General features: G+C 39.2%; 1 protein-coding gene and 1 long non-coding RNA gene across 3 annotated transcripts in view; one reads left to right on the top strand and one right to left on the bottom strand.

The window, feature by feature from the left end:
* LOC135278969 (uncharacterized) overlaps nt 1–18,733 on the bottom strand; it is a 72,544-nt gene extending 53,811 nt beyond the window's left edge. For both annotated transcript variants that reach the window (XR_010346342.1, XR_010346343.1), the window contains exon 1: nt 18,614–18,733. This is a non-coding gene — a long non-coding RNA (uncharacterized LOC135278969). The remainder of the gene's footprint in view (nt 1–18,613) is intronic.
* Nucleotides 18,734–19,123: 390 nt separating this feature from the next.
* Nucleotides 19,124–26,733, top strand: part of NYAP2 (neuronal tyrosine-phosphorylated phosphoinositide-3-kinase adaptor 2) — a 162,242-nt gene continuing 154,632 nt past the window's right edge. The window contains exon 1 of the mRNA XM_064385943.1: nt 19,124–19,264. Within this exon, the coding sequence (XP_064242013.1) occupies nt 19,209–19,264 (56 nt within the window). The 5' untranslated portion in view covers nt 19,124–19,208. The remainder of the gene's footprint in view (nt 19,265–26,733) is intronic.

The raw sequence follows: 26,733 nt of genomic DNA, 5'->3' as shown, positions 1-26,733 counted from the left end.
TGTTGAAAATTAAAAAGAAAAGAGCCTTAATCCAAGCTTGTGTCTTCTAGACAGGGAATTGACAAATCTTGCTTACCCTGAATAACCAAAGCAGGAAAAGCAAGGAAAAAAATTGGAAGTGCCAAGCTGAGTTACTCAAATTCATTCAGCAAGGGAGCAGCAGTCACAAACAGAGCCAGACTTTGTCTTTCCACTGTGCCAAACTGCCACTGCTGTATAGCAAGATTAAAACAACATTAAGGAGAAGCACTTCACAGGAATTTTTCAGTCCTGGCCCCTGGACATGTGGCCAGGCTGTCTCACACCACGGAGAGGGCATTCTTTTCCTCTGAATATTTGGAAAATAACAAGGCACCAACACCAACTCCGCCTATGCACACGGGATTTCTGTGGCAGAAAAAACAGGTGTACCACTGTTTTTTCTGCCACAGAAATGAATCACCACTTGTTCTGCTCCCATCACAAAGCTGAGACACAGCCCAGGTGCCCTCAGGGACTGCATGAGGTGCAAGCACTGAAATAACTTGTTCCCTTTCTATAGGCTCTGCACCTGTTCATAGGAATGCTCTATCTCCACACACATTGCACAGACAAATACAGGATCATTTTTAAACACAGACTGAAAAATTTTCTCTCATATCCAGGTCCCCTGGATGCTTTAAACAAGTTCTTATGGATTATAAGACTGAAGGTTCTTCAAATTCAACATCCTACCTCCAAGAGCTGCTGGGTGTAGACTACAAATACAGAATGAGAACCCAGTACAATCAAAATGTGATCTTTTCCTCTTTCAGAAGGTTTTGCCATCCACTGGAAAGGAGATTTCTATTCTGCACCATCATGACTGAAGGCTACCAACTGCTAATTTATTTTTTTCTTTTAAACTCATTATATCTTGTCTCTACTACTGTGACAAGCTCCAAGATTTAATTACCTGGTGTGCATAAGAAGCACTTTCCTTGAGCAGTTAAATCTGATACTGAGTCTTATCATTGTTCATTACTTTGTCTTTAATTTTGAGAGAAATAGTAAATATTCACCCTCGCCTATTCACCTCTTATTCTTCTATTCCCTTTCTCTGAATGCAATACCAGATCACTCACTCAGATATCCAGTACTTTAAAGTTCAACTGTCATTATAACTCAGGGAGAAAGCAGGGTTTTTTAAAAGTTTTCTTATGCCAGAAACATTCACAAGGATTTTTAATATCCTTTGTGAGATTGTCTCTGCATATATTTGTAATTCACATGTTTTGAGTTTTAATAAAAATGGCTAAAACATCCCATCTGCATAACACAGATACAACCTAGTTTCAGTTCTCATTCATTATTAACAGATAGAACTCAGTTATTTATGAGAAGTTTCTTATTCACTTCCATGCATGCTTCTTCAGCTTTTTTATGAAAAAACCCACCAACACAAAATCCTTCAATTCAGGAAAAACAATTTTAGATTTCTGTTCAAGACCTTTAATACTCTTTGGAAAAGCTACTTTTGATACCTGTAAACATAAAGATGTTTGTGGGTTTGTGGTCTATTTTTTTAAATTGTTTTTTGATGTTGTTTTTGTTTGTTTGTTTGTTTTGGTTTGGTTTGGGTTTTTTTTGCATTAATCTATACTCCAAGATTAGAAAAAGATCTTATAAAATTTGGCTTCTGTTATCACCATACCCCGCTCAATAACAACAACTGTCATTTCAACAATATCTAAGTGTTTCATTTGTCTTGCACACTGTGTAATTCATTAGAGGACAGAGCAAGCTGCTATCTGCTACAGAGGATTTTTTTCCCTTTTTTTTTTTTTCAAGGTAGTACCATATTGCAGCCCTCATAAATCACTAGAAATCTCTTGATATCACTAAAGCTGTGCCCTTTTATAACCTGGGACATTTTGGCTTTACAGGGTCTTTTAAGATGCTTAGTAGGTGAGACTGTAATAAAGACAGCTGATTTTAGGTCTTCTCCAGCATGTGCTCTGAGGAACAGTAAAAAATTACACAGTTTGGTAATTCTGCTAATGCTACAAAGGAGACTCTGCAGTATTTAGGTCTCCATAAGCATTGGGAGTTTCTGTTTTCAGCGTCTCAATCCATGCCCATCCCACAGCTGACTTCCTGGACCTTGCTCCTGAGAACTGGCTGACACGGTCACCCCCAGAATATCAGAATGTAAAACTGCCTCAGTTCCTCTAGGTCAAAGTCCTGGTTTCACAAGTAGCCAAAAGTGAACACAACACAAATAGTAAATATACATATGGAATTTTTACCAGAAATGTTCTCCCAACTTTCAATTCATTTGGAGATGCAGCAGACACTTGGACACAGCCTGTAACTGTGTGGTCAAGGCAGCTATTCAGCCTGCACACATTTATAGCAGCATAACAAAGGGGTTTTACTGATACAGATAACAGGAGAGAATGGCATACACACCCCATTGTGAATGTCATTTTAACTGGTCATGAGAGAACCCATTAAAACACCTAGGGCTTTTATTTGGATAAGGAGAAAGGAATCACGAGTTGCACAAAATGAAAGGAAAGCATTGATTTATTACAGCACCCTGACCGTTTCAGCATCAGAACCATCAACTGTAAGAAAAAAAAAAATGCCGGTCCTGTGAAAACCTAAGCAACCCAGCCATCACCTTCATTAAGCTGCAAATCCTGAACAAGCCTTACAAATTCAGCTTGATGAGCAGAACTAATGGTCAATGGTCTGACAAAGCATTTTTTCCCATGAGAAAAAGCTGATGAGTTTAAATGAAAGCATTTCATGAAGGTATTGATTTTAATAAAATTTTTAAGGGAAATAGCTCCTTAGCCCTGATAGGATATTAAATCCAGGAGCACCAATACATCTAAGCACTCGAGCATCATACAGTTTCTAATTAACCCACATTGCTCTGGCCGAGTCTGACTGGAAAACTAGACCTGTTTTGCATATCACAGTAATTATCCACTCATCCTATTAACTACTCTTGCATGGCTTATTCTGTCTTCTGGCAGGACTCTACTACTTTACACAAATAAATTTCAACCCAGAGAAAGAGCAGCTCCATATGCAGCTCAAGATGGGACACTGAGATTTAGCTCTATACTCAATGAAGGCTCATTTTTATCCACCAGGAAACCCAACATGACATCTACTGGATAGCTGAAACAGCCTTGGGATCTCAGGCCTTCATCTTGGATTTTGGCAAGCCAGGCTTAAAGCATCAGAGCAACCAGGCCAAACAAGGGTTTGCAGTGAAGTCTCTGTGGTCCCAAGGGACTGAGCTATCCCTCTATGGAGAGGGCTCTCTCCATAGAAACTGGGGCAGGATGAGGATAAAAAGGGAACTGGTATCAGGGAACATTTAGTGAGAGAGGAAGTTTGTGAAGAAGGGAAGAAAGAACATTCTCCTGGGGAAAATGCTGTGTTCCTCAGGGGCACTGGAATATGTAATCAAACGTTCACAGATTGATTTGATTTCTGTCTTTCTGTCCAGGCAATTATTTCATAAAATCCATAACAAACTGGCCCCTGCAGGGCTCACACAGGTCATGTCCTGGTTGCTTTCTTCCATGGCTTACTCTGAACATTTTCAGGTTCTGGTTCAGTGAGATTCCAAGGCAGCTCCTTGAGAATCCCCAAGCTCTTTGAACACACACTTCAACAAAAGCGAAGGCATTCAGTATCTCTCAGAAACAGGCTCTTAAACATTAAGGGTTGCAATCATTTCAAAGCATCAGGGAGTTATGCACTTAGTTCACCTGCATATTGATGCAGAACATAGACATTAAGTATAAGGCAGCTAAAGGCAATTATTCTGATCATTAAAAAAATCTAATCAGAATAACTTTGAATTTTGTAGAGACACAATCAGAGAACTAGTCACCTTCCCATTTTCAAGGAGACTTGTGTATTTTGAAGCATTAAATACTAACCATTAGCTACTTTGTGCAATGCTTAAAGCACCCAGGTTTTGTTTAGGAAAAATCTATAATTACACATACCAACACAAAACATTGCAAAATGTTAAAATAGTATTGCAATGATATTTCTTTCTCTATTTGGCTAAAAAAGCAAATTCCTAAAAAAAAAGAATCACCTTTTTTTTTTATTTTTTCAGCATAAATAATGTTAGAGAGAAAGAAAAACTTGGCTTTAAAACTGATTTACCCAACTACATCCTTTCTTTGTTACTGGGACCAACCCTTTGGGTTGCTTTAGAGCAAGCATCTGCAGGTGCTGCACACTGGGGAACAAAGCTACAGTGCAGAAGGTGATCTCAGAAATCTCTAGTGAATGACAAACCAGAGGTTAAATACCTGTTCAACCCATCAGTGAACATTAGACAGGACAAAGCTGCCCACTCTCAGTGATGTTGTGATGACCTCCCTGGGGTTAAGTAATCTGTACCAGATGAGGGTCTGAGTAGTTATTGACTTAAGACAGGGCTCATAGTACACAATTCATATCACCTTCCTGTGGCAAGCTTGAGTGAGAGTGACATGGCCCAAACCTTATTTTCCTCTCTTTCACATATTAGTTTGGAGGGCAGGGGAAGGAAAGGGGCAGACAAAGCATTGCTCTTGTCCACTGAAACTCAGCTGAAAGCCTGGCTATCTTATGTGATGGTTATCTAATTGATTCAAATGTCACCTTATACAGAGCCTTGTAGCTTTCCCAGACAGGCTGTTGCAGTCTACTCTCTCATTTATATTTTTCAGAGGCTTTTCTTTTAGTCTATGAAAGGAATAAAATATTATACAAATTATCTCACTAAATTATTCTCTTTAAATGTCTGCCTTCTTTTCATGTTTGTCTCTGACCTACTGTCGATCCCATTTACATGAAAAAATTACTGGAGCACTTCTCCTATATCAGCATTCATTAGCAGCTCCAAGTGGCTGGCACACAACAGGGGTTTTGCCAGCTATGCAGTTTGAGGATGTTCTCATCAGAAATAGGAGCAGATAATGAGGAGAGAACACAAATCTATACGGTTTCTGTCACCGCTGCTCTGTTTACTTCAGCAAGCAGTAATGGGGAAATGTTTTCATATGCCAGCTTTTCTCCCGCAGTTTGTGTAGTCAAAGCAGTTTTAGGCCTGTTCTCTTCCTTTTTTGCTGTTGTTTGTTGCCCTTCCCCCATCCTGTACTGCACATATCAAGGTGTTCTGAGCAGCAAAGTTTAAACACACATGACTGTATACTTCTGCTTCAGGAAAACCAGGTGTGTGTGTTAGGACTCATTGTGAAATGACTGTTCCAAGGACCTGCTTGAAAGTGTTATCCACTGAAAATGAAAGGCAATTGTACCCAGGATTCCTGGAAATCTCTACAGAAGTCAGGTCATCTGGCTGGAAGAATGATTAAATAAATTTCTCTACAAACAGTACATATCTTTCTAGCCACTGCCCTATGACGCTGCTGCAGGAACATACACAGACAGAAATCTCCCCTAATTTAAACATTTGAACTTCAAAAAATTTCCAAATGAAAATTTTCTGCATTGAATGCTTATTGCAGTTCCTGAGCTTGTCTCCCTTTTATGTCAGCTTTCACTTGAAGGCTCACTCCACTGTGATTTTATTCTCAGTACCTAGCAAAAACCTCTAGTGTAATTTTTTTCTTAGCTGTCAGTATGATTTGACTATATTTTACATATTATATAGCTATATATTTTTAAAACCTTATCCAAAAATAGAAGAGATATTTCTGATAGAAAAACTAGGATGGGAAATAAAAACAAAACAAAAAATCCCCACCCTCATGTTGGGAAATAGAGAAGGCTGAATTAAATACATAGCTGTACTTCTGGGAAGGCTTGAAAGCAAATACACAGTCTGTTCAGCTGCCTCTGCTGGAGAGGAGACAAGGAGAAAACCAGTATCTAGGGAAAGAATTGTGTCACTTGTCTTTTAAATTTGCTTTTTACTTTCCCCAGCACGAAGGGAACAAACCAAGATTCTTTCAGGAGAAAAGGCAAAGGGATTCTGTATAGCTGGGTCCTGGTTTCCACCCTTCTGCCAGACTTGTGTTGATACCTTTCACCATGAAGAAACAAACCCTGACACACAAAGCTGTGTCAGGGCTACCCCTGTGGCTTTTCACAGCAAGGTCAGAGCAGCAATTTAACTTACTGTTTAACAGTCAGTCCTTAATTGGAAAACTATCCACTGTGACACTGTGGAGTAAGCGAGCTGCTCACCAGGCTGGTGCAGCTCAGCACAGAGCAGGACGAGCTGCCAGCCTCAAACACAGGGCGAGGCAGGGCGTGCAAGGCACTCCCAGACACGGTGAGGGCATTCCTGCGCCCTGCAGCCACGCAGGGTGTGACTGCAGCTGTGGGGGGCTTGCTGCAGCCAGTGGCAGCTGTGCATGTGTAAGGATTACACATCAGCAAGTCTCTCAAAGTTACAGCTTTCCCACAGCAGAGCCTTGCACCCTTTGGGGCTTTCATGTCAAAATACCAGACAGTGTTTGACCCCATTTGCCCACCCTGAGCACAATCCATACTGCTGGGTTAGCACTTCCTGACACCTTCAAGCCCTCTATTTTACAAGATGTTAAATTTCTTGTGGAGCTGGCCCTCCCCTCCTTTCCTCTACTCCCCTCTTGTATTTTAGCTTCTTCCCTAGAACCTAAAAAGAAAAATTAGCCTTATTTACTGTGCTTTCCACACTGGTAAAGAAAGCTGACAGGTGCATCAGCAACAAACATCCAAGGGTTTCTGTGATTAAACACTCAACCTCACATCTGAAGAGATAAAAGGATTTAAAGACCTAATTTTTTCTTTCTTTTTTTTTTTTTTTTTTTTTTTACTCCTAATGAACTAACTTTAAATATTTAATGATTCTTAGAAAGCTTTTGAGTATGTAATTTTTCTAAATGGTATTTTCAGGGAAAAAAATCCCAAAGTAATCCACTTCTATTCCTTTTACTAGCTGATTTCTTTGCTTTATCTGAAGTGACCACTTACCTAGTCGAGGAAAAGTTTGGTTAAAGATTATTTCGTTTCTCAAACTAATGTTAGGTAAAATAAAACTAAAATCAGCATTGCTATGGTTCCTTTTAAAAGTCCTTGGTAATAATGTAACTGCATATTGTTTATTTGTAATTACAACAAATAAGAAATTGTTAAAAAGCAAATTAAATTTATTTAAAAATAATTTTCTCATGTATATACTTGACTTCCCTAGTTACACCACATTGTACAAAAGACAAAATAAATAATGTAGCTGTATAGGACAGGTCATGATGCACTGTAAGCTTAGACATTTTCTTTGTTCCATTCTCAATTCTAAGGCACAAAGCGATGGGCTGAAAAGTGATTTCTGCTTCTCCTGTGTTAAGGTATTGCACATGAAACCAGTAAAGATGGGATCTCATCTGAATCCTCTTAAAAACCAGTGAGTTGATTCACCAATTTCCATGATTAAGACAGAGCCTTCCAGTGCAGTATCACATCCCTGTTAGAATGAGAACACTTTTTAAGACGGGAAAAAATCCCGAGACTGGTACCTTGGTGCCAGTATCAAATATGAATAATTCCTTGCTGAACAGTATTGCTACACATCTTTGGATTATGTTTTCCTACATCATCTTAATGCTACTGAAAAAAGCAGCAGGGAATCCTATATATGCCACATTAATTTTTATACAAGAAAATCTCATTTAAAAATCAAAATATATAATAAACTTGTGTACTGAAACTGAAGTCCAGATTTCTCTCAAACTGACGGTCCTACCAGGCAGGATATCCCACTTCCCATGTCTTTCTGCTGGAAAATCTCTCACTGAAACCAATGGTCCCTTTCTCCAAATCTGAAAAGGAATTTGAGCAGTGAAAACCAGGATATGATAATATTATACATTAAGATGGAATAAAAAGTAATAAATACCGTCGAAATTGTCAACAAGCACTCCTCAGAATGGATGTGGGCACACATTAGGTTAGGAGAAGCCTGCTTTCCATCAGGCATTCCTTTTACAAATCAAACAAGACAGGAGCCCATGCACAGAACCCGCCTGGCACTGCTGGAGCTTGCACCTGCTACAAAAAGCCTGGGCCTGGGATAGCAAGAGCCAGGTGTCAGCTAATGGAGAAAGCAGAAGGTAGAATGAAGAATCAATGCTGGTCCTTAGCAAATCTCCTGTGAGGACGGGGGCTGACCCACCTCCCCTCACATGGCGAGCACAGGCAGCAGCACGCGGCACAAGATCGATGATCCCTCCCTGCATTGCAGCTGGCTCTCCACAGGCTGGACAGGAGAGCCTTTCACATGGTGCAAGGCAGCCTGTGCCAAATGGGTTGTGCCACTAGAAAAACACAGCAGATGGGCCAGAGCATCTGCTTTGCAGCACAGCTTCATTGCAGAGCACGTGAGCTCTTTAGGCCTCCTCTTTGGGAGTGCAGGAAGATTTGAGTCCTGCTGGTTATTGTGCACCTTGAGAACCCAGCCCCAGAATCTGCTCAGGCCTTTCCCTTTTCAGTCTTGACTCAAGTCCAGCTCAGACAGAAAGAAGAATTAGAGAAAAAAATACAATAGGAAGAGCACCAAGGCTTTGAAAGAAGCAGCACCACTCACGAGGCACATAATTACATTACTCACATAATTACTTTTCTTTCATAGTTTCTCTTCTTTTCAATAAAATAAAGGGTATGCATTCAGCCAGAGTAATTAGATTTCATTTAATAAAATATTAGTGTTTAATTATGAAGGGAAAAGAATAGGAGTGTGGGAAGAAAGAAACACCAGCTGTTTTTGCAAAGGTAAAATCAAACAGACAATAGCAGCTCAATGTTTTTCAAAGCCCTACCCACGAAGGGCTGCAGACCCTCAGGATTCATGCCCACCATCTCCCACAAACATGCAGGAGTTTTCACTGACTGCACTTATGTTTTCATCTGTTGACAGACCTGGAATGAAGTTTTGCATCCCAAAAGCAAGCTGCAAATGCAAAACTAAACAAACTTTGTGTCACAGATCATCAGCCAATCTAATTATTTGGCTCCAATGATGCAACATTTCAACAGGAGAACAGCGTTTAATTAGGCTGGCATAAACATGGTAACCAGAAATAAAATGGAATTCAAACAAACGCCATGGGTGGGCATAATCTTTACATAACAAACAGCAATTTAAATAGTATAGGTAACTGGTCAAAATGCTATCACCTACATAAAAAATAGAGCGAGAAAAAGTAAAGTTATACTTCAGAAATGCACTCTTTCCAGGGCCCAAGCCTGGAAAAGTCTCCAAGAACTGTGGATCAGTGATCATGTCATCCCAGGAATTTTTGAAGTCGAGCAATAAGGAAGGGTCCAGAAAGACTGAAAAAGAAGGCAGCAGCAATCACGTCCTGGAACAATTTCATGTTCACATCTAAAAACCTTTGGGAAAAAGTGTGGCAAATATTCTGCAAGATTAATTGGGCTGGTGGCCAACTTTGGCTCACAGGCTGTAGGTTAGGCATTCTCACTCTAAACTGCAGGGAAATACAATGTGAATGTTCACTTGACTTTCCTGTTTTCAGACTCAAAGACTGGATTTTAACCATAACTTCAGTATCTTGTGAGCTACAAAGCAGCCTCCTGAGAAACCAAACCTTTCTTCATCTTTCCTTGGGACCCCAGTCTCAAATCTCTTGCTGTAGTGAATAGGTTGAAGAGTTTGCTGTGATTCCTATCATCTAAGGCGCTTTGATTCCTTGATTCCTTATCCTGCTGCCCCTCCTCTCTCTCATTTCTCAAGGTCAGAGCTTTCTCTGCAAGCAGTGTACAAACAAGTTACAAACTTGAGAACAAATATAAAACCAGGACTGAGTTCAAAACTGCAAAGTACCTTGTTCTGAGATAAAGTCAGGCTCTGAGATTACAGACAGAAATAGGTTACAGCAGATGGAGGAGCTCCAAAAGGAGAGAGAGGACCTGTGAATGTAGCAGGGCATCTTTGTCTTGATTCTCTTAGCAGGCAACACTCCTGTCCTCAGAGGAGTTACCCTGGATTTACACTTTAACAAAAAATAATTGAATCCTTTTGATGCTGCCAAGTTCCAACAAAGATAGAAGAGCTGCTCAGGTACAACTGCATTTTCCATGTATGGTATCCAAGCAACCCAACAACAACTGTGTTGCTTTTAGTACCCAAAGATTGCAAAGGTAACTTTTCTCTCCTATTCTTCTCTATCAGAGGCACTGGACTCCCACTTGAGGCCTGAGCACACCTCAAAGGAAATGATATAGCCAATCCAATAAAAGAACACAGGATTCAATATCCAGTAAGAGAACTTAAGAGTGAGGAACCCAAAGAAACTACATTCACCTGATAAACAGATGACCAGCTGCAAAAGTAAACATCCACAAAAAACAAAGGAAAGAAATCCAAAATCACTGCTTGCCTATAGAACAAAAGTGTTTTATTCCCCATTTTTCAGCAGTACCAAGAAGGTGTTTTCTGGAAGCCAAGTGCACTGAGAAGAATCCACCAAGTCAGAATTTGGAGATTACCCAGTCTGAATCCTCCAAGACTGACTCCTCCCTTCCCACTATCGTGACTACCATTGCAGGCACCGGATGGGCCCTCCTGGGCTCAAGCTCAATTTTCAGACTCATCTGTTCTCTTGAGTTCATAAATTTCGATATGGATTATGGATATTTCATACTCATACAAAGCATGAGTCTTTATAAGAAGTACAAAAATGAGGGCTGGTTGAATTCAAGATACAAAATAACTTATCTCAGGTGCTGACTTTGTAAAGATGCCTTTAAATTCCTCATGTTAAATCAAAATTGTGCAGCTAAGCGCTTATCTAGCTTTACCACATCTTAAAATACACAGTACTTTACTATTGCAGGAGTGTTTTGTCATTTCCCTTAAATCATCCTTGGCTTTTAGTGTCAATTCTCATTTTGAACAGCTGCAAATGACTCAGTTGTCATGGATGATGGATATAGTCATCATTTCATTTACAAATGAGTTATTTCTATAAAGTACATAAAAATGATTTTGAGCGTCTATGTTTAGTATTCAAGCAGTACAGCTATGAAAATAAAGGCAAATGTCATAATTTCTCTGAGTAATGAAAAAGAGAATTTCATTTTGTAAGAACTATTGATAAACAGTGCCCAGGCTTTCTCATATTTTTAAGGCAATCAAATAATCTGATCATTGAAGGGAGTGGAGGCAAAGTCAGGTTGGACTTGCTACCCGTTATGTCTGATGTTCCATGTAAAGCAATCAATCCTTCATGATTAATACAGAAATTTCATATCTTCCTAAAAAGCCAAACACATCTTGAAGTCCTGCTGTATGTCTCAATGCACCAAGTCAGCTGGAAAAAATTGTGTTCTACCTTTGAAATAACAGAACTAGATCAGACTTTGGACCATTTAAAATGACGTAAACACTCTAACATCAGTTAGGTTTTAGTACCTCATAATTCACCTATTTCCCCCTGCAATCCTTTAATTCCTAAAGCATGAGCTCTTCAGAGTTTATCAGCAGCCACTGAATCTAAACATAACTTGAAGACAATGCAAAATGCTATCATGCTCTGGCCTGAAAGAACTTTCACATATATGTCAGTTTTGCTAATTCAGGAAATTTAGTTCCTGGTTTCAGATCTTTCAGGATCACTTTTGTACCACAGAACTCTGATGGCCCAACAATTACATTGAAGTACACCTTCTTCAAATCCCCAAAACCACATTATTTTTTCTTCGGCGGTTTACTGAAGAAAATCAGTAATTACTCCCTATCTACCCTCATGGTGAAGGCCTGGAAAACTTCCCAGCCATGAAAACAAAAGCATTTCCCTTATAATAGGGTGTAGCATTTGTCACCAAGGCTCCTCATTTCCTCTAACCAGGTTTCCAGCTGAAAGGTGTCAGTTTGACACCATATGCAGAGCTGCTAGGTACCTAGATTGGAAGTTAGCACTTCTATTCCCTACAGACACAAGAGGTACACATAAAGGTTAGAACAGATGGTAGGGAAGTCAGGAAACATATGTTTTTATCTGGACACCTCCACACTAAGAAATGAAAGAAACAACTTCTATCCTTTTTTAAAGCTCCTCTTTGTTTTTCTTGAGTTCCAGTTTAACATTGTGTTCTCATCCCCGCTTTTCACCAAGTACACTGATTCCACCTCTTGGAACAAGCAGTGAGCCCTATCCCTCCCTCTGCTGATTTCCATCACCCTTGGGAGAATGTAACAAGCAATCAGGGAGACAGCTCTGCAGTTATATGCAGTGCTGCATGAAACTCTCTGGCTGCCTTGCAAAATTGTAAACAGGAAAAAACTAGAGCAGATGAATCAGATTTTGCCAGTTACTGCTTTGAGTTTTAACTGCTCAAACACCAATTTGCAGAGAGGCCCAAAAGACACATAAACCTTCTACTGGGATAGCAGTAATGCAGATAATGAAGGGATATTTCCATTTTTGTAAATAATAAATATTTTGCCTTGAATGAGAGGAAAAAATCAACCCCCTGAATGTTTAATTTACAAAAAATTGTTCCAGAGTGACATCTGCTCTTCCTGTTAAATTTCAAGATTTTGTTGAACTATCAGTCACTCAGTCACTGTACTTCACAGAATTCACAGCAGAATTGCTCCATTTCTCTGTGCATGGACATCTCTGCACTGATCTGTTTTTTAAAATATACGAAGCCCATGATATGTTACCCTTCCTCTCACCTATGGAAAATTATGGTAGTGTGATAAACATCATCATAATACATTGCTGCTAAATCTACTCTGTCGCTGTTTCCACCTCAAAAGGCAGAAAGACAAAGTGTTATATCCTAGATGCACAAAGATCAAAATGCAAAATGGCTTGTTTTAGATAAAAATGAGGAAGAACAAGAGCTTGCCTAAAAAACTACAGCATTTCTGCTGGCACACTAAGAATACACACCAAGAGAAAAATATTTGTCTCTGTATAAGGGTTCATAGAAGGCTGTTTCTATTTCCACAGTCTTCTTCCCAACACACAGTAAAATGTCTTGATATTTTAAACAACTAATTCTCTTTCATGCTCCCCTGAACTTGCAAATACCTTTAATCAACAGTCAGACGCTTTCCTTTGTCACTGTTTGGTTATTTTATAAACACTTAATCTTTCTGTCCAATTTGATCCTAACACGTCATTAATCATTGTCCCCAAAATTCTTCTTCATGAGGATGGATCACGAAAGCTTGACGAGCACACACTGCTGTGCTTCAGAAACACCATAATGACAATACTCTGTTTAACGATTGAATCCCAACATTCTTAATGGCCATAATGGGATTTCAAAGGAAAAACTTGCTGGAAACACATCTTAACTCATCTTAATTCCCCAGGCAGACAATTGAGAGGGATGCAGGCAGTTTTCTGCTGCCTGAACAGTCTGCAAAGGGTTATAGGCAACTAACTCCTGCTTCCTGGAGATGAGTGAGCCATCAAACCAGTGCATTTTCCAAGCTGTAGGTTTGGTGGTGAATCCCTTAATTCCAGGGATATTCAAATGTACAAAATTATGCAAAACTTGTCTCTAAGGGCAGTTTTGCATTCTAACAGGTTATGTAACATACTTGAAAATGCTCTAAAGCCTGAATACAGCAGGGTACAGTGAAACTCATGGAAAAGTAGATCCCCAATCCTTGCAGCATGAATATTTGCTGTGCTGGGCTTTGCTGTGATATACTAAAACTGGGGAAGGCTTTCTTGTCTTTTCTTGCTATGGATTCTGAAGAACTCATACTTGTTGGAGACAAGTAATCATGACATATATATGTACACTACAATCATGGGACAAAGATCTAAGTAGTTTGAAAGTCCCAAGATTTTTTCATTAAAACATATCTCTGTCCTGAAATCTAAATATCTCTAAAAATCATTTAATGATTCAAAAATCGCTGCTCATTTGAGTTTTTTCTGTCTGAATGGAAGAAAATGAATTAAAAAAATTACTTACATTTATTGATTATTTGGCACTAGCTGGAGGAAAAATATTAATTATATTTTGCTATTACTACAGCATAAGTTGATGTGACATTTCATTCACAGTTGTCTCCAAACAGACTTTGTGATCGTTAAGATTTCTACAAGGGGGTTAACAATCTTAAAAAAGAGAAAAAAAAAAAGGGAATGCACATTCCTTAACCAGAAATTAGCTGAAGGGTGTTCTGACTTAATTCCAGAATATTTTGACTAGCTGAACCCCAAATGATTTCTTCACAATATTTTGTCAGGATTTATTCCCCAGAAAAAGTAATGGCTTTCAATTTTTTATTGCTGCCTTTTGACAAACTGAAGATAAATTAAAAGTATTCCCTCTGATGCATTAAGGTAGAGTATGATTCTTTATGCTCCAGTTACTGAAAAGACCAGAGCAGTGAAAATAAATGAGCTAAAAAACTCTATGAAATATACAGTTCCTTTAGCTCTGCAACCTGGGCAGCTTTTCCAAGATCGCTAGCTTCAAAAGATTCTAAATATCCTAAGAAGAATAGAAGATGATACTCAGAGAGGACAATGCAGCAGAGCTATTGTGCCCAAGTCTTTTTGCAAGCTTAACTGTTCACTTGACAGGTAAATTGTTAATGCCTGCTTTAAAAAAATCCTACTGCATAAAACCAAATAGACACCAAACCCAAAAGTAAGAAAATATATAGAAGATTAGACTTAAAAAAAATAAAAAATGGAAAATATGATTTTTTTTTGACAAACACTGGTCATGTGAACAGGTATATTATAGCAAAAAGTGGGTGGTGGGGCACTTCCTCCTCCCCCACTTATTTTTGCCTCTCATGTCAGTGCCTGTCTGAATGGTCCATTCCCACACCTATTGCTTTGTCTTGAATCCACTGCTTAGAGAATATCTACATGGCAAAATACAGATATGTAAATAACTCACTGTTCTTTCTTCAGCCTCTGAGACTCTTCTAAAAATTTCTAGAAGTTGTACTTGGAGAGCACATTACAGCTGAAAATCATTCAGCAGTAAGGGGAGTAGGGGAGAAAAGGGAAAGTAGAATTTACATTAGGCACAAACATAAACGTTATGTTTGGAAAATAAATATAATGTTTGGAATCCCTGAGACAAAAGACTAGTATTCCACTTGAAAACCTTCCTGTCAGGATAAAAGTGGGACAAGGATTACTGATAATAAGAATGAACAAGGGCTGAGTGCAGACACAGGCTGTAAGGTAATCAAGAGCACGCAGAAATACTTGCACAAACAAAGGCAGACATGATTTTGGGCTGCACAGGCAAAAACTCAGTAACAACCACCAGGCAAGCACAGGAACCCTGCTCCACATGACCCAGATCTGACAAAACTGACAATGTCACATCATCACAGCCACCGCTTCCCCAACGCAGCAGTCAGACAGAGAAAGCTTTCCTAGAATTAACAGCAGAAATGAGTGAAGAGTTAATTTCCTTTTGAGTGGAACATGACACACAACAGGAACTAAAACTTGACAAATAAAATAAATTTATTAAGCAGCTAAAAAATGATCTCTACAGGCATAATGCTGCTCAGCTCTGCTGAACTTAAAGTATCAGTGTCTCAAAGAACTCAGTGAGCTTATGTTGTGCTAGGGGAATGCTGACAAGCATCTGAAAGACATGGTTATGTCCCTGTGTAGAAAAGCACACCTCAATTTCAATGAAGAAAGATAAAGTGCAATAAATATAACAAATATATGCAGCTTGATCAAGTGAAGGCTAAAGAGCATAATACTTCCTTAATGAATTATTTAAAATAAACACCACCATGGAAAAAAAAATTAATTGAACATAAATAGCACTAATGGAATGAGAACAAACACATTTGGAATGACTGGTAAAATCTACAAATCACTAAAAATATGGTTTCTGGGGAAACAGCTAAAATACATTTAGTCATTTAGTCAAAATGCATGTAGTCATTTAGTCAAAATTCATTTCAGTCTTACTGAACTAGGCTGAGAAGAACTCCCATACCACACTCTAGCAAAGTGATGCTCTTACTAGGCATTCAAGAGGGCTTTCCTACCTTTACCACCCCAAGTCTCTTTGCATTGATGAAACAAAATTACAAAAGCCCCAACCTCAAAGTCCAGAACTCATGCATGAAGCACAAAGAAAAAGAAAAAGAACCTCTTTTAAAATGGACTTCAATTCCTGTTATGAGGGAAAAAATCTAATAGTTTCTTATGCCCCCAATCATGAAAAGAGCATTTCTAATGCATTGTCAGGTCATAACAGCAAACAGCTGCAGTTATGTGATGAAAAAGAATAATGTGTCTCTACTTTTAAGATACATAAGATATAAATTACAATTATGTATATTGAGAAAAAATAAGATATTACGTAAATCCTCAGGAAGTCGAATCAACAACTTGTTTACCCATACAAGTAACTAGTGACCTGCATTACACAAAGCACATTGGTGGTATCACAATGATGATTTTTTAGAAATCAAAAGGCATTTAGTACTACTGGCTTCTCACAAGCATATTGCACAAGTTTTACAATGCAATAGCATTTTCACTCTTTTGCAGAACAGGAAACAGAGCCAGAGACAGCAAATGATTTCCTGAAACTCTTTGACCAGGCCTGTAGTAAAACAAAGATGCACTATGCACAAACAGTGCTCCTGCTGCAAGCCACAACAAAAAGGCCAAAGACAGGAAAGGAATGAAAATTATCATTGTCAAATGTAAGAAAAGCACAGAGAGGGAAAGTATGATTAAGCTGTTACAGACTAGAGCAGGTCAGAACACACTGTTCTTTTCAAGCCATGCTGTTCAGAATGCTGTCGTGAAAGAGTAAAATTTTCACATATGTCAGCCTTTTGGAAATTTGTTCTAGATCTTTAAGAACCTTAACAGCCTGACTCATTATGAATCACAGAGCTCAATCTTCTATGCACCTAAAAGTCAAAAGAGGTCTTGGCTAAGCAGACTTTTTGAAACAACAGCATTGAAAAGAGTGTTTATCAGTTTCTGGTTTTGTTTCATAGAAAAAGAAATTGATATTGAAAAAATCTTAAATACTCTAAAGAAAACACAATTTTTACTCTCAGTGCCCTATAAGACTAAAATCAGACCTGCTTCATGCATTTCTGGGTTCCACATTTCCCTCAGCGACTTGAAAATCCCACTGTTTGTAGCTATAAACCTGTCACATTCAAAGTGTTAAATTCATTTTAGAAAGAAAAAATTACAAAGAATGTTCTCATAAGACAGGCAGCAAAATGGTCCTACAAGTCATAAAACCTGATCAGCCAATTTTTAAGCAGCATGGACAGACATGAGCCAAAATGTCTCATTAAAATGTTCTACTACAGTTTCACACTTCTCTGAGATAAATTACTCGACTCCAAGACCCTTTCACAAAAGAATCTTTTTCCAAGAACCTGCCTTACAGCAAGAGCATTGAATAGGATGCAGAGGTAGAGATTTTGCAGATTGAGATGGTCATGAGAGTTTTTGTCTTCTAACAAAGGTAAAATTACAGTTTAAGAGAATGAATTACAAGTCTAATAAAATAATTTATCCTGTCTGTATGGAGCATGAAGGTGTTATTTTTCCTCAGGGTGTTTTCTAAGAGGCCTTCCTATATAAATAGCAACTGAAGACATTCCATGTAAGTGCTATGCATTTATATACTTGCAAAGAAAGTTACTGACTACATGAATATCCAAACTCTTCAGGTAACTTACTATATAGCAAATGCTTTGACAAGACTATTGCTGTGGTCATTAGAGGAATAGCAAATTTATATTCTTCATAACTCCAGTCAAAGAAACTCACACTTTAACAACAGAAAGTAAGCCAACTTAACCAAACTTGTCTTTGACCCTAAGGGAGAGTCTTGAATATTTCATTTTAGGCTGCTCAAACCCCTTCGGATCAGCAGTTATTCCTGTTGTCCGTAAGAGTGGTGGGGGTGTGGGGTTGTTGGTTTTATTTTTGTTATCACATTAAAAACACTGTTCTTGGGCTTGCTGTTATGCTACATTTGTTATTTATACTTAATAGTTTTTGCTACAATTTCTTATGAATACATACTTCAGACCCATAAACCCCCCTACATTTTGTGCTTACACTTGTGCTCCATATTTTCAGTTTCCCTGAGGAAGCACAGCTCAGTAAAAACCTTGTTCCCTTTCATTCATGGCTACCAAATCTTTCAGCTGCATTTACTGAAGCTTCTGCATTTTTAAACACATTGAAATACTGACTCTGCAGTCCAGCCCACAGCTGCTTACAGGAAAACAGCGTTACCTCTGAAGCAGAAAACAAGGCTAATCTTCTCCGTTTTGACCTCTGTGGAGAAGCCAGAGGCAAGCAGGCTTCTCAAAAGAAGGAGGTCAGAATCATCCATTATGCCACCAAAAAAAGTATAAAAATACATAAAGGAGCAGTTATTGTAATAGCGGGCAGAGGGAAGCATGAAAACAATTGCACAGCCCTAACCCACATTCTTTTGTCAATGATTATCCTCAAACGGTCCCAAGAAATGAAGCAGAAAAAAAACCCTTAGTGGAATAACACTCATTAAGCAACTCAATTTTGAGCAGCGAGCGAGGGGCTGTCACAAGCGAATTGTTCTTTGAATTCCCTCTTGGGACATTCGCCACCTGTTCATTCCCCTTCCTTGGAGCCAGAGGAAGGCTTGGAGCTGCTCCCGCCAGCAGCGGCCGGCTGGTGTTACAGCCTGCAGCTACGCAGCTTGAGCTGCGGTGCCACGAACGTGGGGTGAGGCCTGGCCACCCTATGGCAGGCCGGGCTGCAGAATGGCAGGCCGGCCGCGCTATGGTAGGCCTGGCTGGGCTGTGACAGGCCCAGCTTCTGTGCTATGGTAGGCCTGACTGCGCTATGGCAGGCTGGGCCGTGCTATGGCAGGCCAACCATGCTTGTGGCTGGCCCAGCTGCGCTACAGTGGACCTGACTGTGCTACGGCAGGCCCAACCACACTATGGCAGGCCTGGCTGTGCTATGTCAGGCCCCGCTGCACTATGGTGGGCCTGGCCGCGCTATGGCAGGCCTGGCTGCGCTGTGGTAGGCCTGGCCAGGGAACTCCCTGGCAGAGCATGCTGGGCAGTAGATGAGTCACACCACACCAGGCCTTGGGGCTGGGCACCCCACAGCAGCCCCAGCTGCCCCCAAGAGCAGGACGTGGCCAGCCAGTGCCTCTCTGTCACTATGGGGCCTTTGTGCAGCTGACCAAGGCTGATGGCCCCACACAAACGCACGCCTCACAAATCGGTCGCAGCAATCGCAGGTTTCAGGTGTGTTCTATCAATTGCTTTCCTTGTTTCCCAGGATTTTTTTCTTCCTTATCTCTGATTCTGATGGGCAGACTATTGACTACAAAGAGAATTTCTTTCATCATGCCAATGAAACCAGATAATCAAGCTTTAATGTGAGTTGGGACTAGAATTAGGGGTTAGACATTCTTAGAAATAACATAATAGAAGACCACAATGTCTACATCTCCTGATTTGATTTCCTTACACAAAGGTGTCTGTAAAGGAACATGTATCCCCAGCTTCTTACAAGCACAAACTCTTTCACTGCAACAACATCCCTGATGGTGACTGGCCTGGGAAGGAGCCAAGATATCTGTTCCTATGCTCTAATTCAGCTAAGTGCTTAAACAAACTGCTCCTAATCCTGTATTTATCATACTGACCTGAGGCCTTCATGGAGATGCTTAATGAAAAGATTGCTTCTTTTTCAGTAGTTGTGAACATCATGCTGTGAGTCCCTTACCTCAGGTCTGTGAATTACCCATTGTGAACACCATTTTTATGATCAGTTTTTTGTCCTTCTGATGCCCTACCCTTCTTTCCAGTATTTCTCAAGGACTGTGCTGCTATGTGTTATATTTTATTTAAAAAAACCCACAGTGGAGGTTGCTGGCTAAAACACCAGGTAAACCTCGATAGAAAGGGAGCAGAAATCCAAACTGCAGTAAGACAGCACACTGTAGGTCATGCAGGTTCAATGAGGAAATTTTCTTTCCAATACAAAAAGTTAGAGCAGACTTGTGCCATCTGGAGAGTGCCACGCTGTCGAGCATGCATTAGTGCATTGCATTTCAATGGGAGCAGGAGGGAAATGCCTGGATGAGCTATTTGGGGAGCAGCAGGGGCCCAGCCACCCCATCTCTCTTAGACACAGAACTCCTTCTGGAAGCTGATGCAGGAGCATCTTGGAGAACAGATTCTAACTGTGTGAATTCCTTTTTTCTTGCCTCTTCTCTGACTTCACTATTGGGAAATTTCTGTTGTCACTTTTCATGCTGTGTTAGAGAGTTAATGTCTGATGCTGCATGTTGAGGCCAAAGTCTCAGGGCTGGGAATCTGCATTAAAAAGGAGTGTGAAGAGAAGGTGAAATGCTGCAGAGGGTGACAACATGAGAGGTTTCTTCTGTGGTTTGTTCAGCTGTGTCACCTTTGTAATTACGACCACTTTCTTAGGTTTCTTTATATTTTAGCAGGAGGTGGGCAGGCTTTGTGTGGGAGTGGGACTGAAGTTTTGCAGTGAAAAAAGAGGAAGCCTGACTTCCCAGAGGAGGCTGTTTCCAGGCAGTGGCTGTGTAAGCTTGATGTCTATGATGTACTTTCTGGAGGTGAGCACCAGAAAGCTTCTCAATTCTTGCTGCTCTTGAATCAGTTCTAATTATACCTAAAAAACTCCAAAAACATAAAGTATGGATAAACTGGACACTGTTAGTTATTGGAAAAACATCAGGAGTAAAAGAGAGTGGTTGGTAGGATTGTTCCATGGCTTTCCAGAACATTACATGTAATTACAGAGGATCTATAGATTAATGGTCTCAAGGTATAGCCCATGACATGGAATGAAAAATCACCATATTAGTTTAAGGTGGGTTCTTAAACTTTTTTATCTTTTCTTCTTTGTTTTTCTTTTTCTTTTCCCAGTTGAGAAAGAATGAGCCTAAAATTCAAGTCTAAGCTTCAAGTAGGATCTTGGTAACCAGAGTTCAGCTTTTTTTATTTTTTTATTTTTTATTTTTGTGTGTATGTGTGGGCTGTTGAAACAAAAACAGGCAAAGGGAGCAAAGGTTTGGCCTTTGGGCTGAAGGCTGTTTCTGCTGTTTGTGCATGGTGACATTACTGTTGGCATAATTCCCTTGTTCAGCAGTTCGGGTTGAGATGCATTATGGATAAATGTAGATGAAGATCTGGAGCTCAGAATTGAAAACATCTTTGTTTCCTCAGAGACCACCATTTAAATGTTGATGAGGTTGGAGCCAAAGGCAAGACATAGGTAGAAGCTGAGAAGCCAATACAACTGTCAGCTGATGCAGGAACAGGAAGGGAATTATTTTTACTAGGTGAAATTGGCAGTTGTTGTCTCCAGTTAATTGCATGTCACTGAAATATTTTGGTAGTGCAGCCAAATTTAATTTCGGGATATGTTGCATATTTCTTCTGCAGTTTTTATTTTCCTTTCATGTTTGTATTGAGTTTCAAATGAGAAAAGTGGAGTTCATTCCGAAGGAATAAAAATATTCAACATGTCATCTAATTAATAAATGACAAACCATACTCTATTAACCTTAAAGTATACTTTATGTGGTTGACATGCTAATGCAATGTACTGTAATTGTTAATATATGGATTCATCAGACTATGCTGACCCTAACAAGATATCTACCCATTTCTCTCAGTAGAAAATTAAAAATAAATCATCAAGAGGAACTCCTTTTCAGAGTTCAAGTATAGAATATGCTGTAGAATTATGCAGTTGCACCAGGGATGGTTTAGAATTGATACTAGGAGAAATTTTTCATGGAAGGGGTTGTCAAGCATTGGAAACATCATCCTGGAAATGTTTAAAACACATGTAGGTGTGACACCTGGGAACATGATTTAGTTGTGGGCTTGGCAGTGCCAGGTTAATGGTTGCATTTGATGATCTTATGGGTCTTTCCCAACTTGAATGATTCTATGATTGTGTATATCTTTTAAAAAAGCCTTGCAATGCTAAATTGTTTTCTTCTTTGTATAATGCTTCCTCTCAAACAATGTACCTGTTTTATGTTGGACTCTCTTGTAGCTCCCTGATTGTTTGAAATACTTGAGTCCTATCATGTGCTGATAAATGGTGAAATAAAACTCAAGAATCTCATGGACTCTGGAGTTTCATTCTGGCTTTTTAAAGTCTGGAGAGTTGGAATGAATCTATCTGCCCTGTGCTACTTTCAATCTTTTTCTCTGCCTGTGGGTTGGCATCCTCAGAGTTTGATCTCTTCTCATTTGAAGGGAATCTTATTTTCCCTGCATCCATTGTGAGTGATCCTCTCTAAATTTCAGTGTCTGGAAGGTTGGAATTTGTTTGTGGACACTTAACAGCTCACAGTCACAAGTGTAGCATTCCAGATCTGCATTTTTAACCTTTTCCTTGTTAGACAGATGTCATGGACTGATATATTTAGTTTCAAAACAGCCAAATCCTCATTTCCCACTTCACTCACTCTGATCCTTTTTTGGATCCTTTTCAAGGTTATTCAGCCTTCCCTGGGGTTTTGCTGCCCAGTTAACCTCTCTGTTCCTAGCTGCAGTTCCCAAACTCTGCTTTGGGACTTTTAAGGAAAACTACAAGACATTGTATCCTTGATGGCTGTGTGAACTGGCATTAAGAGGATGGTGTTAGCAGTTCTACAAGCACTGTTTTTCCTCCAGAGATGTAAATGATTCCTGTGCAATAGCTGATCTCTACCAGTGCAGGAAATAACATCATGTACTGTCTTCTTGCATTTCCAAGAAATAGTATTAAGAGTTTGAGACAGGTTTTGTTTGACAGGTGTAATTTTCTTAAATCTGGCACTGGAAATACAATTTCTTACAATGGGAAAGATATGGCAAGAATATCAAGTCAGTATATTTCCATGTATCTGTGCACATTATTTGAAATTACATCTTGTTCTAAAGCCTTGTTTAAGGACATATCAAAGTGTAAATTTTTTTTAAGGTGTTCACTGTTCTATATTATACAGCTGGTAAATTTAGGGGAGAAGCATTCTTGTCCTCATCAGAGACATCAGGTAGGTGTGGGAAGACAGGAGTCATATTCTGAGCAGATGTGCAGTGCTGTTGAAATCATGTATGCAGGCATTCTGCTTGCAACGTGGAGGGAATGTGTTCATCTCTAATGAATATGGCTCTAAGGCTGCAATTAAAACTGTGACTTGTGCTCATTTCTATTAACTGCTTCAGCTGTGCTGTTGTTGTTCCTAATAGGCAATAATACTTAAACTGACATTAGGAGAACCAAAGCGTGCTGCATTTGCAATTGTTTGCTTTAAAGTAAATTTTGCTTCATTGTAAGTGTCCAGCATGATTATTTGGGAGTCACTGCTGATAGCTGAATGCTTAGAGCCATTATGAAGTAGAAGCTAATCAGCTTTCAGGAACTGACTCATTGTGAGATAGTAAAATGTTTTCCCATTCTGGCCATCTAAAGAAGTTTTACTTAGCAATAATGATTTTTTTATTAAAAAAAAAGTATTTTTAAAAGATTTTAAAACCAAATTAACTTGGAAAAAAGCTACTGAGAAAAATTTCCAGTAGTCTTTCATCTGTGAGGTTCAGAGCAACCTCTAGGTCAATCACTTTGCAGTAATTTGTGGAAATATAAATGCCTTAATTAAGCAAGTTTTAAATCGAAAAGGGGGAACTAGAAATTGTTGGCTTTAATGTATTTATACATCTATGCTTTTCAGCAGCTGGGGGAGAAGGGTGCTAATCTCAAGTCAAAATAAAATTTCTATTATATCCTCAACGTTTCTGTAGAACCTTTCACAAATTCATCTGCTTGGTAAGTACTGCCACATGGTGTTAGCATAACTAACTAACCTGATGGAAGAAGATACTCTTGTCTGAGGCAGTTTAATCAATCCTTATGATGGTTATCAAATATAATGTCTTCAAGGGGCCTTGTGTTAGATTGTATACTGATGGGCAAGCAATTGCCTAATGGAGTTCATTGCATGCATTTAGTGAGTGAAAGCAATGATCTTGGCTAGAAACAAGACCTAATTCTTATATGTTTCAAGGTGAGTGCTTTGGCTGCTAAATGAAGAAGAAATAGTATTTCAGATTATATAACTTGTTACTATTTACAAATTCTTTTTTACTTAAAAAAGAAATATTTACAAGTACTGCTCTGCCCTGATGTCTTTTATTGTTAGAGAATTTGAAAAACCCCCCTTCTTAATGATCCTACACCAAAAGTAAAGTTCCTGAGATAACAGTGGAGAATCTTTGAATCTAAAGCATGATTTTAAATCTAGTTATAAAAGTTCACAGAGCAGCAAGATAATAAAAAAACAGACTGCTGTTATGTTGGTATTTGTGAAAATAGAAATGAACTTGGGTATTTGGGGTCAACATGTTCTTGTAAAACAAACAATTACATACACAATTAAGCAGCAGTCTTAACTGCAGGTACAGGGATGTAGGCACACAGTTTGTGGTGATTGGGATGGGGCTGGCCCATTTCCTAATCTGAATATGGTGGAGATACTCCCTAGTATCTTTTTTTTTAAAAGACACTATGAAGCTGTCAAATTTCAACATCTGTGTCACCATCAATTTTCTTGAGATCAAAATCCAGCTCCAGAACAGTAATTTATTCTTTTGTATTTGGTGAGGGAAGAGGAGGAAGCTATACTGCTTTAGGGCTTTGGCCAAAAGTAGCTGATGTTGTGCACGTCTTTTCTTGGTTAAAGTGAGCCAATGTCTGTAACTGGCAGAAATGAGTGAAGCATCATTTCCAGTCACTTTTAAATTTCTGTCTTGAAAGACCTTTCTTGGGTTGAAAGGAGAATGTTTTCAGTGTGAGGTTTGAGCTCTCATCTCTGGGCTGTTACTTTCATCCCCATGCAGTTCATGGTCTTCAGGACTCCACTGCAGCAGTATTCAAGGCAGTGTGAATGAGGCAAGTTTTTTCTCTTGTAAATCTTTTATAATGCTTCTGGATATTGCCCAGTGGAAAAATAAAAATCTTTATTATGTTTGAGGCTTCTGCATGGATACCAGTTTGTTGGTTCAACTAGCCTTGTTGTATACACAAATGCAGTGGAGTGACTCCAAAGGGCTTTTGTCTCAATTTGAACAGTGTATACCCAGGGTTACTTCCCTCTGATGAGCCGGAGTGATGGGAAATGAATGCAGTATTTCCTTTTTAGTGATTATCCCAGGATATGGTTTGTAGTCTTAGAAGTGCCAGCTCTGGCCTTATCACTGTAATGTGTCCTCACCATCTGTTCAGGACTCTGTTGGTAAAGAACTGAGGCTTAATTGATGCTTGATATTAATCGAACAGTGATAACAAAGGAAAAGTCATTATTAAGGCTAAAGTGAATTAGTAGTAAAGATACTGTGGCAACAGCTATTATTGCTCTTGTTGTCTGGAGCACTGGCTTCTGACAGAAGGTAGGCTATTTGTATCAATGACCTATTTACAAGAATGGCAATTTCCCACACAACACTTAAAGGGAAGCAGTGAGTAATGATGACACATCCTCCAAGTTCACCCAGGTGATGCTGTGTGTAAGAAGGAAATGGCAATTAATCATCAAATATAAAATGAGGAAGAAGTGAGTAGGTAGCAGTACTACTGAAAATACATGCTAGAAGACCACAAAGTGAATATAAAGCTTATGCTGCTGCTTGAAAAAAGCAAGAACTTGCTCTTGGGTGAATGAATAGAACTCATAGTATGTAAGACCTTATTACAGTCCTAGAGGTTCTCTTTTAGGGGCCATGTTTTGAGAAAGATATAGACAAAACCTGTAGCTCTCTGCTTTATCCTTATTCTCTTAGATAACACAAGCTATGAGGAGAATTTCAAATGATTAATTTAGAGTGTGTGGAAGTTTGTTGTGAACAGGAAGGTGAACTGATATTCTCTGTCTCCCACTGAGAGCAGAGCAAGGGGCTCTTAGCTGCATTTTCAGGCTGGAAAAGGTTTCACAAGAAGATGGTCTGTTTTCCATCACTGGAAGCCTTTATTGACAGGTTAATAGCACCTGTGTGGGTTGGATTATGTATCTCTCTCTTGACTTGGAGCAGGGCAGTGGATGACACAGCTTTTCTAGGTTTATTTTCAGTGAATCATGTAGCATATGGAATCTTTTAAAGTGATGAGATCAATGTCTAGCTGAATTGTTCATGCAGGTTTTCAAATCTTAGCTGTAACTTTATTAAAGAAGACTTGAAGATCAAGAGCCACTCAGGGTTGTGTCCCAAAGTTTGGATCCTTGACACAAGCAAAAAAAAACAAGTTCAGATTTTGCATTATTTCAACTTTGATTTCTGGCTTCATTGACTGAGCAGATGGGACCAGTCCCATCTCAGTGTGCTGCAAGGAGAGTAATGATGATTACAACTCTTGTTGAGGTACTCGGAATATTTATAATTCAGAGATTAAATTATTTTCAAATTGTTTGTAAAATTAGTGTGTGTTGTTGATCCTACATATTTGTTGTTATCATTATGACAGGTTTTTTCAATGTAGCAAATATGGCATAAACCCTGTCCTGCTATAATCTGGAAAGTAAGGACACTGACTTCGGGTGTTCCAGAATTTCCAAGTCCCTTTCCCTAGATAAATGCTGAAATCTTGAGAGCTAAATTTAGCCCAAGGCATTTTTATTTTTTTCAAGATGAAAAGAGATCTATGAATTCCTAAAATAGCAACTTCTTTTGGTATTAGTAACACA

The sequence above is a fragment of the Passer domesticus genome, chromosome 11 (assembly GCF_036417665.1).
Source record: "Passer domesticus isolate bPasDom1 chromosome 11, bPasDom1.hap1, whole genome shotgun sequence".
NCBI lineage: Eukaryota > Metazoa > Chordata > Aves > Passeriformes > Passeridae > Passer > Passer domesticus.
Note: the sequence above shows the minus strand (reverse complement) of the source record. Positions and strands in the feature narration are given on the sequence as shown.